General features: G+C 40.7%; 1 protein-coding gene across 1 annotated transcript in view; it reads left to right on the top strand.

Moving 5' to 3' along the window:
• The window catches only part of EMCN (endomucin), a 53,656-nt gene that overhangs the window by 27,773 nt on the left and 10,242 nt on the right, over positions 1-15,641 (top strand). Inside the window, exons 6-10 of the mRNA XM_058024573.1 lie at positions 4,220-4,252; positions 6,930-7,001; positions 8,519-8,614; positions 10,274-10,298; positions 11,279-11,340. Of these exons, the coding sequence (XP_057880556.1) occupies positions 4,220-4,252; positions 6,930-7,001; positions 8,519-8,614; positions 10,274-10,298; positions 11,279-11,340 (288 nt within the window). The remainder of the gene's footprint in view (positions 1-4,219; positions 4,253-6,929; positions 7,002-8,518; positions 8,615-10,273; positions 10,299-11,278; positions 11,341-15,641) is intronic.

The raw sequence follows: 15,641 nt of genomic DNA, 5'->3' as shown, positions 1-15,641 counted from the left end.
CTTATTCCCTTATTCTCTGTATGTGTTAAAAGCTTAAAGAAAAATGTCTTGGTTCCTTCTAAACAGATTTCTTCTCCTCTCTGCTCAGGCCCAGGGAAAGCCATATGCTGCACCCTAATGACTTTAAGGCAATGCAAGTGTGAAGCCAGTTGTTTCATCCTGTGCTGAGACTACAGGAAATGCCACCTCTCTCACTGCCATTAGATTATTTATTTCTGGGTCTCCAGAATTTCACATTCAGGGGCTGGGTGCCTTTTGTTCACCAAAGCAGGGGGCTGTGTGTGCCAAGGCTGCAGCCCTTGGGGGATAGAATAGCTTGCAAGCTGGAGGTGTCTGAGCCACATCTTCTGCGTGGGAGCTCAGGAGAAGACAAATTAATGTGAAATGGATCCAAACCAGGACATTTCTATTTGGTATGCCCAACCAAAATTATCCAGCTGGCTAAATATGTTTAGTTTTGAGACCATTTTCCATTTTTAAAAAAAATGCCATTTTGGTGAAAGTTTCCTTTCTTGATGCAGAAAAAGAAGAAAGCACATTTTGCAGAGAAATTTCCAATCAGCCATATCAAAAGATCAGGGTGTGGGAGGAGTGCTACAGAGAGCTGGAGAGCGACTGAGAAGAGTGGGGGAGCCTGGGAAAGAACGTGTAGGAACATCAGAGAACAGAATTGCTGTATTAAAGGAGATTGAAAGCACCAGCCACAGAGGAGGTGCTGCGTAGTGCTCACCCAGGCTAGGGGAGGCAATAAGGGCTGTTTTTAGCAAAGAGAGCCACCTAAATGCGTGCCATTGACACATGCTGCACTTCTTTAACTTTGGCTGTCATGCAGAATATACCTCCCACTCCTCCTCCACCTCCACAGAGGATTGCTTGCTAATATTTCATTTTCTCCTTTTGTTTAATTAATTAAAAATTGGTTATTAGAATCTAAATACATCTGAGAAACTGCAAGTATTGTGGCTTTTTATTCTGTGATCTAAACAACGAAAAAATCCATAAAGCAATATGAGCCTAAGTTCACCCAGCAGGGTGGTAAGATTAAATGATCTATTATAATAAACTGTCAGATGAATCAACCTGCTTCATCTATTGATATCTTTTTTGCTCTCCTCCAATTATAAATCCTACTCACTTGATTCACAGGAGGCATCTCCCTAAGAAAAATTTTTATGAGTAAGACTAGTAGGGTTTGACTCTATCTGTACACAAACTGCAGGAACTCTGGATAGTGATATTAGATAAAAATTACCCACTGTATCTTCAGCTCCTTCACAAAGAGAGAGACACAAAACGAGAAGTTTCTGGGAGATGGAAAACATAGCAAAGCCTCAGTTAACACTATTACAGATCTATGGTGTGGTCAAGGCAAGAAAGGCTTTTTCAAGTTTTTAATTTTGCTTTGATTTATTTTGTGGTATATCCCCTCTGAGTAATCAGCCAAATGTATTCGTTTGTTTTGCCAGTGAGCACAGTTGGATGTGGCTGCACTCCAAAACACAGAAGTAGCAAACTGCAGGGTATCCAGGCTGCTTAGGTAGCGGCTGTTGGAGAACAGAGTGGGGAGAGTTTAGTTATTGGTCTCTTCCTCCATCTGTCGAGCTCCTCACCAGTGCTGAACTGACTCAGGCAGGTAATTTCAAAACAAACCATGGTCATATGCCAAATTTTTTATCCTTGTCCTCCTTACTGCACAAGGAGGAACCCAGCACAGCCAGTGTTGCACACCTCACTTTTCATGATGAATCTGGAAATCTTCCCAGATTATTTATGCAGAGCATCTTGCTTGCAGCCCCAAAGGGGGTAGCAAGCTCTGTACAGGCAGCTAGAGCAGCTACAGTAACTGTTACCAAGTAAAATGCTGCTTTTCCTTCTGTCCTTCTCTTTCTGGAAACAGCAGTATGTGAGGCCCACACCAAGAAGGGCACTGGATGGTTATTTGGAAAATGCAAACTGAAAGCACCTGCTGAATCACTCGGATAAGCACAGCTTTGTTTGCATGGCAGGACTGAGCTGTCTCTGAACAGAGGGTGAACTGGTGCCTTGCTTGCATGCTGGAGACAGGGAGAGAGAGGAAGGCGTGAGATTTTTCCAATTTAATTTTTCATGCTCTAGCACAACCTGGGTGAGATACCTTCCGGAAAGATACTACTAGTATTATTGTGTGTAGGTGTGTGCAGTTGTTAAAAAATAATAGAGGCCTAGAAAGAGAGGGCAGGCAGCTGCTGCAATGTTTCCCCCCTGGAATAATTTCTGCTCTCTGGGTTTATCAAAGAGGCAAGGTTTGGCCAGGACAGCTACATGGCTTTTGGTTGTGCCAGTGGGTACTGAAGCACATGTCCCCCAGCCCTTCCTGTTTGCATAGACTTGTCACCTGTGCTTATGTCACCAGCATTCAGGTTTGAAAAGCTGTTAACTCTTTGAAGTGAACTTGGATATCAGTCTTGGGCTTAGTATGCTTTTACTATTTATTTATTTGTTTCAATTTGAGCCAAGATGCTTCATCTTGTTTGTAAGAGTGAATGTGAGGGAAAATGTGCAATTATGCTATAATGTTGGAGCTCTTTCAAAGGAAAGTTCCACAGACTTGAGAGACAAGGTTCAAAGTGACTTCATAGAGAAGTGACCTATTTGTAAGACTTGACAAAATCTTCTGCCTTTCTTTGAGAATATGCACGCACAGGGCCTTACAGTTTGCTAGTTTGCCCAGATGCTGTGTGATCACATGGTGTTTTTATCATGGCATCCCACACCTTACAGGCTGAAGGAAAGGCAGTATTCTGGTAATAAGCAATCGTATCATATTTGGATGTTTCCTTAATGCCAGGTGTGTGTCCTCCTGCATTGTCTACTGTGTGTTGCTCCTTTGACAAGTGATTTATTAACTTCCTGAAGGCTTTTGCTTGGTAATGTTGCCCAAACATGCTATAAACATTGCCTAATGATTCATCACAGAGATCCTCTTAGAGCACAGTGATATTGCTGTTTGCAGATGGATTGATGAGACGACAACAAGCTTAGGAAAACAGTCTCATCTGCATTCTAGGAAGCCAGGGTGAGGTAACTGTATACATTCGGGATACTTAGCATTACAAATATTTAGTATGTTCAAGAAGAGCTCTTAATGTTGACTTTTAAGTACTTAGCTTTTCAACCTAAACATACTTTTCATGAACATTGGTGATTAAAATGCAGTTTAAGTTTTGTCACATGTACAATTAGCAAAAGTGGTTATTTGCACCCCAGTGGCTGAAGTGATCCATGGTTTTAATTGTGGGTAGAGAGAAGGAAAAACAAGAGCAGCATTCTGGTTTTCAAAGAGCGTGTTCACAGCAATAGAACAATGTGTGTTATAGCTCTGCTGGTAGGAGCTGTCTTTGTGCACAGCACAGAAGGTGTAGTGAGGGCATGAGAATGGATTTGTGCTTCCAGGGGAAACTGGTTTAGAGGAGGAACCTGGGCAGGCAGGGGACAGGCTTAATGCCTGCCTGGAGTTACAGCAGCCTTCATGATGTTGCCTCTGTGATCCCCCACCCTGGGCACAGCTGGGACACAGGGGACACAGCCACTCTAATTTCCAAGCCTGCTACAGTCTAGACATGCAGGAGCAGCAGCGTGCTAACAACAACAACAACAACAAAAAATGTTGTGCACCCAAAACTTCTGAAGTAGCTGGGGGAAGCTGACAGTAGAGCCAGTAAGCATTGTGCCCAGTGCTCCGTAAGGTCAATTTTTTCCTCATTAACAGTGCCTCTTGCTTCTGCTGCTTGGCAGTCTGCTAGCCAAAAGCACCAAGATAATAAACAAAGATTCCTTTTTAAAGGGTTTTGTGACTCTTGAAAATGTGTCTCAATTAGTTTCTTTTATTAAAACACTTACTTGTCAGTTAAATGTCAGCTATTCACTCCCAGGAACTTTTTCAATTTTGGAAGGAGGAGTTTTTAAGGAATATATCAATTAATTCAGTATTTTCCTCTCTTGAGCAGAATAACAACCTAGCATAGACTTTGGATTCTGCTCCCATCTGTAAGGGATGGCTGGAGACTTTTGCAGCTCAGACTTTCTGGGCTTGGGAACAGTGTAAGCTTGTCACTCCTGGGGCAGCATTTGTTGTGGGTGTTACTGAGGATGTTGCTAGAGTCTGCCAGTTTGCATGATGTGAAGACTCTGGACATCTAAAGCAGACACTAACAAACCTATTCTTTCTGTTTTATTGCAGGCCTTCCCGTGAGCGCTCCAACACATTCAACAAGTAAGAGCAATAGAAGAGGTTGCTCTATGCACAGTGATGAAAAAGGCTGGTGTGGGATGGGAGAAGGACAGCTTCAGGAAAGGAAATGTTCAGGGAGCAAGAGGGATCTAGGGGAATAATGTACCTGAAACACAGACCAGAGGAAGAGTGATGTTCAGCTTGTAGCATTGAGTAATTTGCTGTGATTTCAACTGAATGCCATGTTGGACTGGCAGATACTGGAAAGAAAACAGAGTGGGACCACAGAAAAAATCAGGCCTGGTATATTACATGATGCAATGGGAAGCTGTTATAAATAGAGTGTTTACCAAGGAGCTTGTTCTTGTCAGTGGCTGTCATTCCTTGTCCTGTAGCGAGAAGCAGCAAATCCCAGAGTAAGGCAAGTTTCCTGTGCTAATGAACCTGTATTGTCCTATTTTCCTTTCTCTGGGCTTATCAGGAAATAGTCTCTTCTGTACTGGTCCCTGCAGTTCTTGCTGCTGCCTGCAAAATCGTGGCCCTTCTGTTACCATGATGGATGTATTTTTCCAATTCATTTTTATTCTGATCCCAGATTATTCCATAACTGGAAAATACCTTCCAGATCCGGACAAACTAGACAGGAGGGGCTGATTTGTGGGAAACTTTAATGAAAGAAGTGGGGAAATGAGCTTAAGGTTTTAGTTCCTTACTTGGTTTTATTCAGTAATGATTCTTTTCAGCTGTCATATTTCTTATTGATGGTCACAAGTAGTTAAAATGTTAATTTGTGGATTTTTATTTCCTTTATTACTCACATCTTGGTCAATTAACAGATAAACAAGTAAAAAAAAATAAAAAGCAACAGTGGATTTCAGTCCTCAGTTTTTCTCCTGAGGAGAGGCACACATCTCCCGCACAAATGTGGGGACACACATTCCTGTTTTTCAGTGCAGTTTGTTTCTGTTGACATTTCCAGTCAGTATCCAGGGTAACTCATTGCTGTGATAATTGCCTGCTTGCCCTGGCAATTGGTAGTATACCAGATAAGGTAACAAAAAGGCAGGAGTATTTCCTTGGGAAATCTGAATCAATCACAGGGAATTAAGAATGCATAGGAATTATTTTAGTCACTTGGTGATGGCTCAGCTTCCAACCTTACATTATCACCCCTCAGCAGACAGCACCAAGGGAAAGAGAACTTCTGCTTTAAAGAAACAGTGATTTTTCAGAGATAAAGTCTTGGACAATGATTGTTTCCTGCACTATAGCATCAGAATGTCTCAGCTATGACTGTATTGTTTGGGCATCACACAAGCACTTAGTAAGTGATCATTTTTCCCCAGGAGGCTTCTGTCTGTGTTCAGACAAATGAAAATGGAGGAGTGGGGAAGGGGGAAAGAAAGCAACCACCAAAATATTTTTAATAGTGGGCATGAGTTTAAAATCAGTTTTGCAAGGAAGAGGAATTCCTACGTGGTTGGGACAAACAAACCTTGTTACTGTAACTCCATGGATTAGAGTTACAAGTACTGCCTACCTAAGAGTTTCTGTAAACACAGGGACATGTCTTTCAGAGACTTAGCAGAACAAAATTGTATTCTAGACCTCAAAATGGCCATAGGATATTGGTTTTAATGACTTAATTAATTTCATAGCTTCCACCCTACAACTTGAGCCCTCTTCCATTCTTGGGAGGAGGAACCACGCAATCCTTCAGGTGTGGATTGTGAGTAGGTACCTGACCAACAAAACCTCATGGTTGCCACCATGTTCTCACTACATATATATGGAGCCATAAGCTCTGCTAGGGCCCTTTTTAAACAGATCACCTTCCCCAGATGCCTCTGTTTGAGAGCCACTTCTGATATTTGGCCAGGCAATGGAAATGCTTGACCTTGCATCACCTCTGTCCAGCCAGTGGCTCCTTCAGAGGCAGTGAGCACTTGTTCACTCAAGCCTCCATCCAATATGGAATGCAGTCCCGTGTGCTATATAATGTACCTAGGGAAATGCCAATGGTTGCATTTTCTCTCTGGAAGTTCAGTGATTGTTTCTTCATAGGCTGTATGCAGCAAGGTGATAAATAATTTGTGTTGTTGATACCTGACTCAAATTCAGATTAGCACCTGAAGGTAGAAATACATTCCTTTAAACCTAGCCCTAAAAGATGGCCCAGAGACTCACAACATTACTGTCTCCAAATGGGGCAGAGAGCAGGCACACTCCTCTATATCAACACTCAAGAAAACTTGCTATCTACTAATATTGCACCTCAGACTTCTTCATCTACTATTAGCACTTTTTTTAAAATTAGCAGTGAAATATTTTGGTCTTTCTTCTCTTGGAGACAGGTCTAATTTTCACTTGCTTTCTTGTTTATTTACTTGTTAAAAATTCTCTTGTAATGTTGAACAGTACCATAACCTCCTAAAGTGGAAGAAGTTTGTAGCTCATAACCTGTAAGTGGACAAGCAGGGGATCTTAGGGAAATCTGCACCCATACAAAGTGTGTTTCTTTAGCCACCTAGACAAACTTTTCCACCACTCTTGCTGAGTTATCCATGTGTTATTGAAAAGAAATATAGATGTGAAGCAGCGAGTGAAGCTCCAGAACTGGGGACACAGAAGTTGTTTTGTGAGGGTAATTTTTAAGAGGAAGTTGTTTGGGGAATTCTGGCAATACATTTTTACCTGAAAGGCGCTATTTCTTTTGCAGAGCCAACTTCTGAAAGTCCTAAAAGCAATTCTGGAAACCAGACTCATACAGGGAGTAATATCAGCTATTCTAGTGAGTATTCTTACTTAATTGTCCAGATTTTGAGTTTTCAGTTGATCAGTTTTGCTTTTGATGAGTGATTGGAGTAGCAGACAAATGAAACTGGCAGTTTTATTTCTAGCCTTACCAGACTTGGGCCCTATTACAAACCAAATTTAAATGCTGGTTATAAAACTCCTCTCAGAGAGAAACAGAGCTCAATCAGCTGACACTGCTCTCACTGTGGAGCAGCACAATTATTCCCAAGGACTGATTCAAAGTGGTGAAATTGAAAAAAAAATCCCAAAAATAGTTATCCCCTGTGAGAGACGACCTAAGGGAACATACAAAAAATTGCTCATGTACATGTTGTACTTATTATATGAATGTATTGTTATGAATGTATGTTATGAATGTATTATTCATATTGTCATAGGAAAAAAAGGTCTAGGAGGCAGTCTTCTGCAGACTCTTTAAGGACTTGATATTTGCATGATGCATGCTACTTAATCTTTCATTTTAATATTATGCATCTCTGGGGCAAGAGTGGTGCTGCAGCTTTGCTGTTTCCAAGCCAGAGTACTGACTAAGCAAAGTATGTTTGATGTTTTCCCACTGTAAACTGTCTCCCTCTAGTTCCACAGATGCAAGGATGCATCTATATGAACATTAAATATTAATTGCATCAAGAGCCATTGAATGCAGCCTCCCCCTGACACAGGGCTTAGGCCAGCAGGCAGAGAGTGCCTGCTGAATTTGAATGTGGCCAGTTGCTGCCAGAGAAATGATAAAAAGGGAGAAGCTCGGCTTATATATTTCCCAGGGAAAGCTTCTCTTCATTACATAATTCTTTCCTTTTTTTGCTTCTTGGCTGGGAAACACCTGTCAGGAAATGACAGATGGTGGGAAATAATAAAAGGAAAGAAATGTCCTCATTTTAAAAGGAGATCTTGCATTTTCTATCCCTGGTTTTAAGTGCTGTGGGGAATGTTACTGAATTGTGTAATTCCTCGGTGTCTTTCTGGGTGCACAATGTTAAAAGCAAAATAATTGCTTCAGTTGCTGAATTTTAGACTGCTCTTTTTTTTTTTTTTTTTTTTTCAAAAAAAGAAGAGGAAAAAATAAATTGCATGTTTGAAAACTATTTCTAGAACACAACTTTCTCACAAAACCTTTGGAGGCCATCAGCACTGGGCTGAATGATGAGAGTTTTCAAAATTAAGGTGGGCCCAGTGGAGCAGGTGCTGAAACCTTGTTCTTTTACTGAAAAAGGGGTGAAACTAGTTCCACAGGGCAGCATGAGTGTCAGGGAAGGAGTAAGGGTGGGAGAAGGAACAAGCCTGTCTTCCCTCCACAAAGCATCCAAGCCTGAGGCTCAGTGGTGGCAGGAAGAATAACAGGAGCAGTAGGTTATCCTCTCTGGAGAAATGGGTAGTGTTTGGTGAAGTGGAGCTGGAGGTGCCTCTCACCTTAGTGTGTGCAAGTACCTATACACAGAGGCAATGTAAGTCAGAGGCAGCAGCCAAAATTATGTTCTCCCTCTTTTGCAGATGTTATCTTGCCAATTGTCATCACCCTGATAGTCATTACCCTCTCTGTCTTCTCACTGGTAGCTTTGTACAAAATGTGCCAGAAGAAAACTCCAGGTATTTGGTTTGCTTTCTCTGCGGGAGGGGGGAAATCAATGTCCTTTTTATTATAAAAGGTCTCTTTTGGATTATCTTAACCATCACTGTTGTGGTAGTCTGATGGGAATGCTTTTTGTATTTTCTGTTTTGCCTGAAGTGGGAAACTAACACTTCATTTTCAAAATCAGTAGGAAGACCAGAGTGAGCCAAAATGATTTTTTGAGAATAAATCACGCTGTAAATCTTTTTGGTCATGCTTTTGCAGCTACAAAGAGCTAACAAACACTTCTGCTAACACAATCAAACAGATAGAAATGGACAGTGAAAACTAAATTTGAAGATATCCAACAAAATCACTTTATTTATTTTATCTTTCTTCTAGATACAGGCAAAGAAATATCAGTGGGCTTTTAAAGGATATATCTTATACATACATACACACAGTCACATGATGCATGAGTAACATTTTCCAGTTACAGTAAAATGTGCATGGAGCAAAATCCCTGAGAAAACAGTATTTTCAGAAACAGTCATTTTGACAGAGCAGCTAAAGTCAGCATCTGTTTCTCTGCTGTCCATTAAATACTTAAGATAATGGGTTATAATTCCATCAAAGTCCATTTGCCAAATGTTTCAGGGTCACCCAAGTAGGCCACAGGTAAGTGTAAATTTCCATTAAGTGAAAACCCAGATCTGAACCAGACTCTGGTTTTTCTGTCCCTGTGAGCTGGCATGAGTTAGGAGACCTGTGCAGAACTGTGAAATCACCAGGCCTTGGAAATACAAAATCACAACAGGGTGTTGAAGCTGTAAACCAAGACAAACAGTGTGTCACAACCAATTTAGCCAATGACATGGAAAAACAGACCCCAGATAAACAGAGGAAGGTGTGATCCTTACTAAGGAAATGATGGAATATTCAGAGTCAGGAGATAAAGATGTGAGATGGAGAACATTTCCTTACCAGCCTCCCCTATGCACAAATGTCATCACTCTATTAGCAAACTCATCTGGATGATGGAATAGATAGATAGAATCTGTAATGCTTCCTGTAGGATTTGCCCAGGTCTATCCAGTGCACTTCCCCTGTGCTTGGTGCCATGGAGTTGGCTCCATGTCTCTGATGTAACCCCCTGGCCCCTTCCATCTGCCCACACTTGCACATAAGCATAAGATACGTTTAGCATATGATTCATTTTGGAGACAAACCTGTTCCTCATTGATGGGGATGACAAACTGTTCCAGACATCATGCCAGACTGTGCCCCCAGGGGGTACAGCCTCAGGAACACCCTTGTTCCCTCAGTCCCCTTACCCTGCATCTTTTAGCTCAGTTGTTGTGTACTTGACAGCCATGGCATGCTCATATCCTCTGTGCCAGCTACCCAGGGATTTGGGAGCTGCAGGGAAAAATGTACTCCCGTTGTGCTCTTGGACAAGTCAAATGTCATTCTCCCTGGTTTCCAGAAGTGTTGGTACAAGCAACATCAGTTCACTTCCACAGATGACCAGAAAAATAACAATTACTATTCAAGCTGGTTGATTGTGTTTATGAACTTAATGCAATACTGCAAAATTACAACTGAGCCTTCTGCTAGCAACTGCAATAGTCATGTCTAAATGTTTGGGGTTTGAGTTCTAGCAATCAAAATGATATTAACTTTTTTTCTTCTTCCAGAGAGACAAGAGAATGGCGCTGAACAGTAGGTTGAATCCTTTTCATTGCTTTGAGATCTATCACAAGGCACTTGTAAATGTAGCAGATTTTGCATAGGATCTTCTTTGATCTTCCTCTGTTTAAATATCATAATCAGTTGCCACCCCAAAGAGAAATATCCTGAAAGTGCTGCACTTGCAGTTATTGTAGACCTGTATGCATGATAAGCAGCTGTTTCAGCATGGATAGAAATGTGATGGCTCTTAACTGTTTTGCAATTGATCCTTTTGAAGGGGATAAACAGCTTCTGCTGTGCCACAGGACTCACTTTCCCAGTCTTTTTTCTTTTTTTTTTTTTTTCTTTTTCCCCCCATTGATCCCTCGCCTCTACCCCCACATCTTTTCCCACCCCACTTCTTTTGTTCATGTTTTCTCTCTTTTTAACGTTTCCTTTTTATTCTGGATTATTTATATATATATTTCACTGTTCCCCATTATGTCATGTTCTTCTGTCCCATCTTGTTTCCACTAGATCATTTGCATAGTTGAAATAGTAGTGGCTTAAGGAGTGTAAGGAGAGGGAAACTGAGAAAGATCCATTAGAAGGTACAAACTAAAGGCCATTGAGCCTGGCAGTGGCTGCTTGCATGACCAAAAGCAACGTTTAGGCTGCTGGTTTACTTGGTAGCCCTGACCCCCTGGACATCTGAAGTGGTCCTTTGCAATTCAACATGGCTAAAAGGTTTGCATTGACAGAAAAAAATATTCCTCCTTTTCCCTCCTCTTCTGTGAAGTCCTAGATTAAACCTGGAGTAATTAAACCTAATTTATTACATATTTTAAGAGAAAGGTATTTTCAGAGATGTTGGCATATGGTATTTTCTGCTACCTGACCCCATGCAAAGCCCATTTAAGCCAGTTAAGACTGGAGTAGATGCTACCTCCTCCAGGACCAAAATCTTAGAGTTTTGTTTGGACATGACCAATATGTGTGCTGACTGCTTAAATGTTTCCTGACTTCAACAGGGCCCAGTCAGATAAAGAAGGAGTCAAACTTCTTTCTGTGAAGACAACTTCTTCTGAGACTGGTGAGTGTTTCATTTGTATGTCTGTTTCCCTGTCTGAGTTCAGAGAAAAACAGTTTTTGGGATGTCATTTCCAATAGCAAACCCATCTTCAGTTCCTGTCAGGTAAAAGTCACTGCAAACAATTCTTCTACAGAGCAAATCCCCAAACTGTGATCCTGTAGAGCTGCTGTTCAGCTGTACTGTGTGTGCTGTCAGTATTTGGGAGCGAGAAGTATGACTGGTTTAGGAAGATATTTTATTTAAATCATTGATGGTAAGTGATCTAGCTAGGGATCTTCAGGAATAACAGTGATCATGGCATTTATCAGCTAGATCTGTCTGTACAAGGAAGTTTGAAGACTGGCAATATCAGAATCACAGCATGTTCTGAGTTGGAAGGGACCCTCAGGTGAACTTAAGTGAATGGCCCATGTGAAGATCAAACCCACAACCCTGGTGTTATTATTACCATGCTCCAAGCAGCTGAGCTAATATCCCAGGGATCTAAAGGTTTGGGAGCCAGTGCTGTATGTAATCAGGGTTCTGTTGGAGTTGGTGTCAGCAGGGTTCAGTCAGCCCCATACTCAGTCACCCTTTGCATTCAAAATCCTGCTCTCCTTGCAAATCCCTCTGTCCTGTGCTTAAGGTTCTTACAAAATCTGTGGTAATAAAGCCTAAAGGAACAAAGGTTACTGATAACACACACAAAAGAAAGAAAAATCTTAAAGCAAAGCAATGGATGCAGTTATAGGTTCTGCAAAAAACAGAGTGGCGCAGAATAAGACTGAGGCAGAATTGAATTCTGACTAAACAAGCAAAACCCCTAAATCTCTCATGGTAGAGGTAGTCATGGTGAAACTTCACACCTTCACCCAACGCTCTCTCAGTCATGTAGGTCCCGCCTCACCTGCAAAAGTCCTTCCAGAAAAGGTGTCTTACTTCTTACTTTCTAGTTTTTAATAATACTCTTATTTGGTATTTAAGCTTTTTGGCCATCTGTTTCTCCTACTGACATTTCTTAGTCTGACCAGTAGCTGCTATCTCCTTTTGTCCAAATCCTTGGGAACTCCACTGAAATACAGCCCTTCATCTGAACTATCCTCTGCTTGCTGGAGAGGCACAATTTGGTGTCTCTAGCCTTCTCTGCAACTCCCAGAAGTTTTGTGCAATCCAAAACACCCACAGGGCATCTCTGGCAGCCCTTGCAGCAAACCAGAGTTGTGCAAGGTCTCCATGGCCTCTTAACACAGAGCTGGGGGCTAGAGGGGGACAGGAAGGGCCTGCTCCATCACAGGACACATCAGTTCCGTCCCACTACTGATGGGTAAAGGCAAACTTTGGCACTTCAGAGGCTGCACTTCAGAGCTTCATGGTTTGAGAAATTTAATTTTTTTATTACAGAGAATGTCTTTGGAAACAGACTTTATTTGGAGTATTGAGTTGTGTATATGTTTTCTTAAAGTTGCACTTGTTTGTTTGTTTGTTTTGAAAGCTGAATGAAGTTAGAAACTAATTAACAGACTATTTTTGATTGATTCTGCCCTCATGCCATTTCAAAAACAAAGTGACTTCACTGACAGTAGCAGAATTGTTTGTGGTTTAAAGCAGGGTAAATGGGAAAAGACACAGGGTCAGTTTTGGGGTTTTTTTTTCCTTTTTCCACAAGGTGAGCTCTGTTGCCTGTTAATCAGCTACTGGTTCACCAGATAACTGAACATCTTCCATCCAGAGAATGCTTGATATTCTTTTTTACTGAACTATGATGTGTGCATGCTATAATTAGAAGGTTTAAGTCATAACCACTTAGAAGACAAGATTCTTGCCCTCTTCTCATTAATACAATTCATATTTAAACTAGCTGCCATTTTCTCTTGAATTCTTACATGGTTATATGTTTAAAATTAAACATGCTTTCACAGAAATTGAAGTCCTGCTTTTGCCTAGGTTTTTAGAGTCACTTCTTAAATTAAAAGCACTCTGGCAGAGGGGTCTGTTTCTTCCAGAAATATTTGTCTCTTATGAAGGAATTTAAAATATGTGAGGATGCCTCCCCATTTGAATCAGATTTACTTGCTTTATTAAAAGCTCAGGCATAAATGCAGATGCTTCTCATGGTATAGACACAAGAACTGCCTGACTCTTGGGCCTTCTCACAACTACTGACAACAATTGTCCTGCATAAAACTCCTTTACAAGTATTCTTCTTTTTCCTTGGTCCAGTTGTTTAGAAAGTGTATGTTGTGGCTGTCTCTGTAAGTACCAACAAAACTACAAAAAGTAATGAGTAGGAAGGCTGAAATTAGAAAGATCTAAAGAGCAGTAGCCTTAACTTCACAGACAGGGCTACATCACCCCTCACTATCAATAAGCAGCTCCTCCCTAAGGTCAAGCATAGCTACAATGAAGTTCTGCTCTGATATGTATTCAAATTAAGCTTTATTAGAAATATACATTCTATTTTTTTTCCTTCATTTTTGCTTTTCATTCCAAACAGAAGACTTTGAGATTGTATAATTTTGTAAAATATATGCAGGACAACTAAGGACCTACGAACTGTTCAAGCAAGCAACCTAGAAAGACCCTGTATCAGTGTTGTGCATAGATCTTGATCAAAGGTTATGGTTTTATCTTGCCCTCTTTTATCTGTCTAAAAACCATGCTAGCTGCACATAGTTGAAGGAGATGTATGTGTCCAGAGGGCTGTTTATCCCATCTGCCTTGGACATCTATCTTGAGCTGGAATGGGCTGACCCGTGGCAGTCCACTGACTCCTGAAAGATCCTATTTTAGGACTTCTAAAATTAAGTTGTGAATATGAAATGAAAGAAAAAGGAAAGACTCCTTTTTCAGAGGCACAGCTGAATTAAATTTAATCAAGAATATTATTTCAAATACCTACAATTAATGTGAAAAAATGCAGGAGAAGAATGGTTTTCAATTAAGCCTGGACTAAAGTAATGTTTTTAATGGAGTAGTATCATCAAGAGAACTAGGTAAAATGGAGCTTTAATATTGTCATTTTTTATAACTCTTCTTAAAAAGATGGAATTGCTAATTGTCTTGAGCTCTAAGGCACAATTGGTGTAGAATGGATGTAAAGTATAAAACCAGAGAAAACTAAACTAGACTCAGAACATTTTTCATGCATGTTTATCAGTGAACTGCAACACCTGATGCAAGATAAGTGCCTGTTCTTGAATCTTACTTGAGAATTCAGCTAGGATAAAAATAATCTCAAAAGTTTCACACTAATGTACAAATGCAGGACTTTGGGCAGCCATTTCATGTTGATGGTACAAGCAAATTTAGGGTGGCTCCCTCTAGGGAGAATAAATGGTCTTTCACAATACAGCGTTCTAGGAAATCTACCTGCAAAAATATTTATTTGTGATTCAACACAGCCCACAGAACTGCACACTTAGCTTGTCAGTGATAGTTATATTTCCTGAGAATATAAGATGAAGGGCTTTAATTGATGACTAAGAGATCAATACCATCAGCCATGAGGTGAAAGTATTGCCTGTCTTGAAAACAGACCTAACTTTTTCTGCAAGGGTTCTTGTGTATTACACTGAAAACCAGCAAATTATTGATCACCTTTTTAGGACTCATGAAAAATGTTCAGGGATGAAAATTGCTCAGTTACAGAAAGGCTGGTGAATAGAAATTTGGGTAAGACTACTACATACAGGTGTATGATGTGTCATAGAAGCATTGATACCTGACTTGAGAATTTTCTTGTATGGCCCTAGCCTGGAATAACTATTCTAAAGCATGTAAAATGTGTGAAAGGCCTTTTCAGTAGAAGCACACCATTTCAATATTCAATGTAAAGTCTCATAGGGATGTGCAGGTGACATAATATCTCAGATATGTTAGGTATAACCCTGGCACCTAAGCATAAGCTGATCCAACAAAGCATGATTTATAACCAGACTGAGCTGTTTTGAGGTGAAAAGGTAGGATATGACTTACTTGGCTTGTAGAGATATTGCCTGTTCTGCACTGAATTTGCTGAAAGGGTGTTAAATGCGTCAGAACTGAGGTACCTCAGACCTTGGTGAGGCACCTGAAATGGAAGGTAGCTGCAGAAGGATTTGTGGCACATGTCTGCATTAGGGCTTCCTGAGATACCCACTGTGGACAAAAAAATGAAAATTCAATGTTGTTACTAAACAGAAATGGAAAAATGTATCAGGCAAGGATGGGTATTTGGGAGACACCTAACCTGTTCCATTTGAAACCCCTTTAACTTATTGCAATCACATTGAAGAAAGGGATCAGTTAATACCTAGAGGTGCTCTCTGATGGCAGTGCAGTGC

Source organism: Melospiza georgiana, chromosome 5, assembly GCF_028018845.1.
Source record: "Melospiza georgiana isolate bMelGeo1 chromosome 5, bMelGeo1.pri, whole genome shotgun sequence".
NCBI lineage: Eukaryota > Metazoa > Chordata > Aves > Passeriformes > Passerellidae > Melospiza > Melospiza georgiana.
The sequence above is the reverse complement of the archived record's forward strand: the minus strand, read 5'-3'. Positions and strand labels throughout refer to the sequence as shown.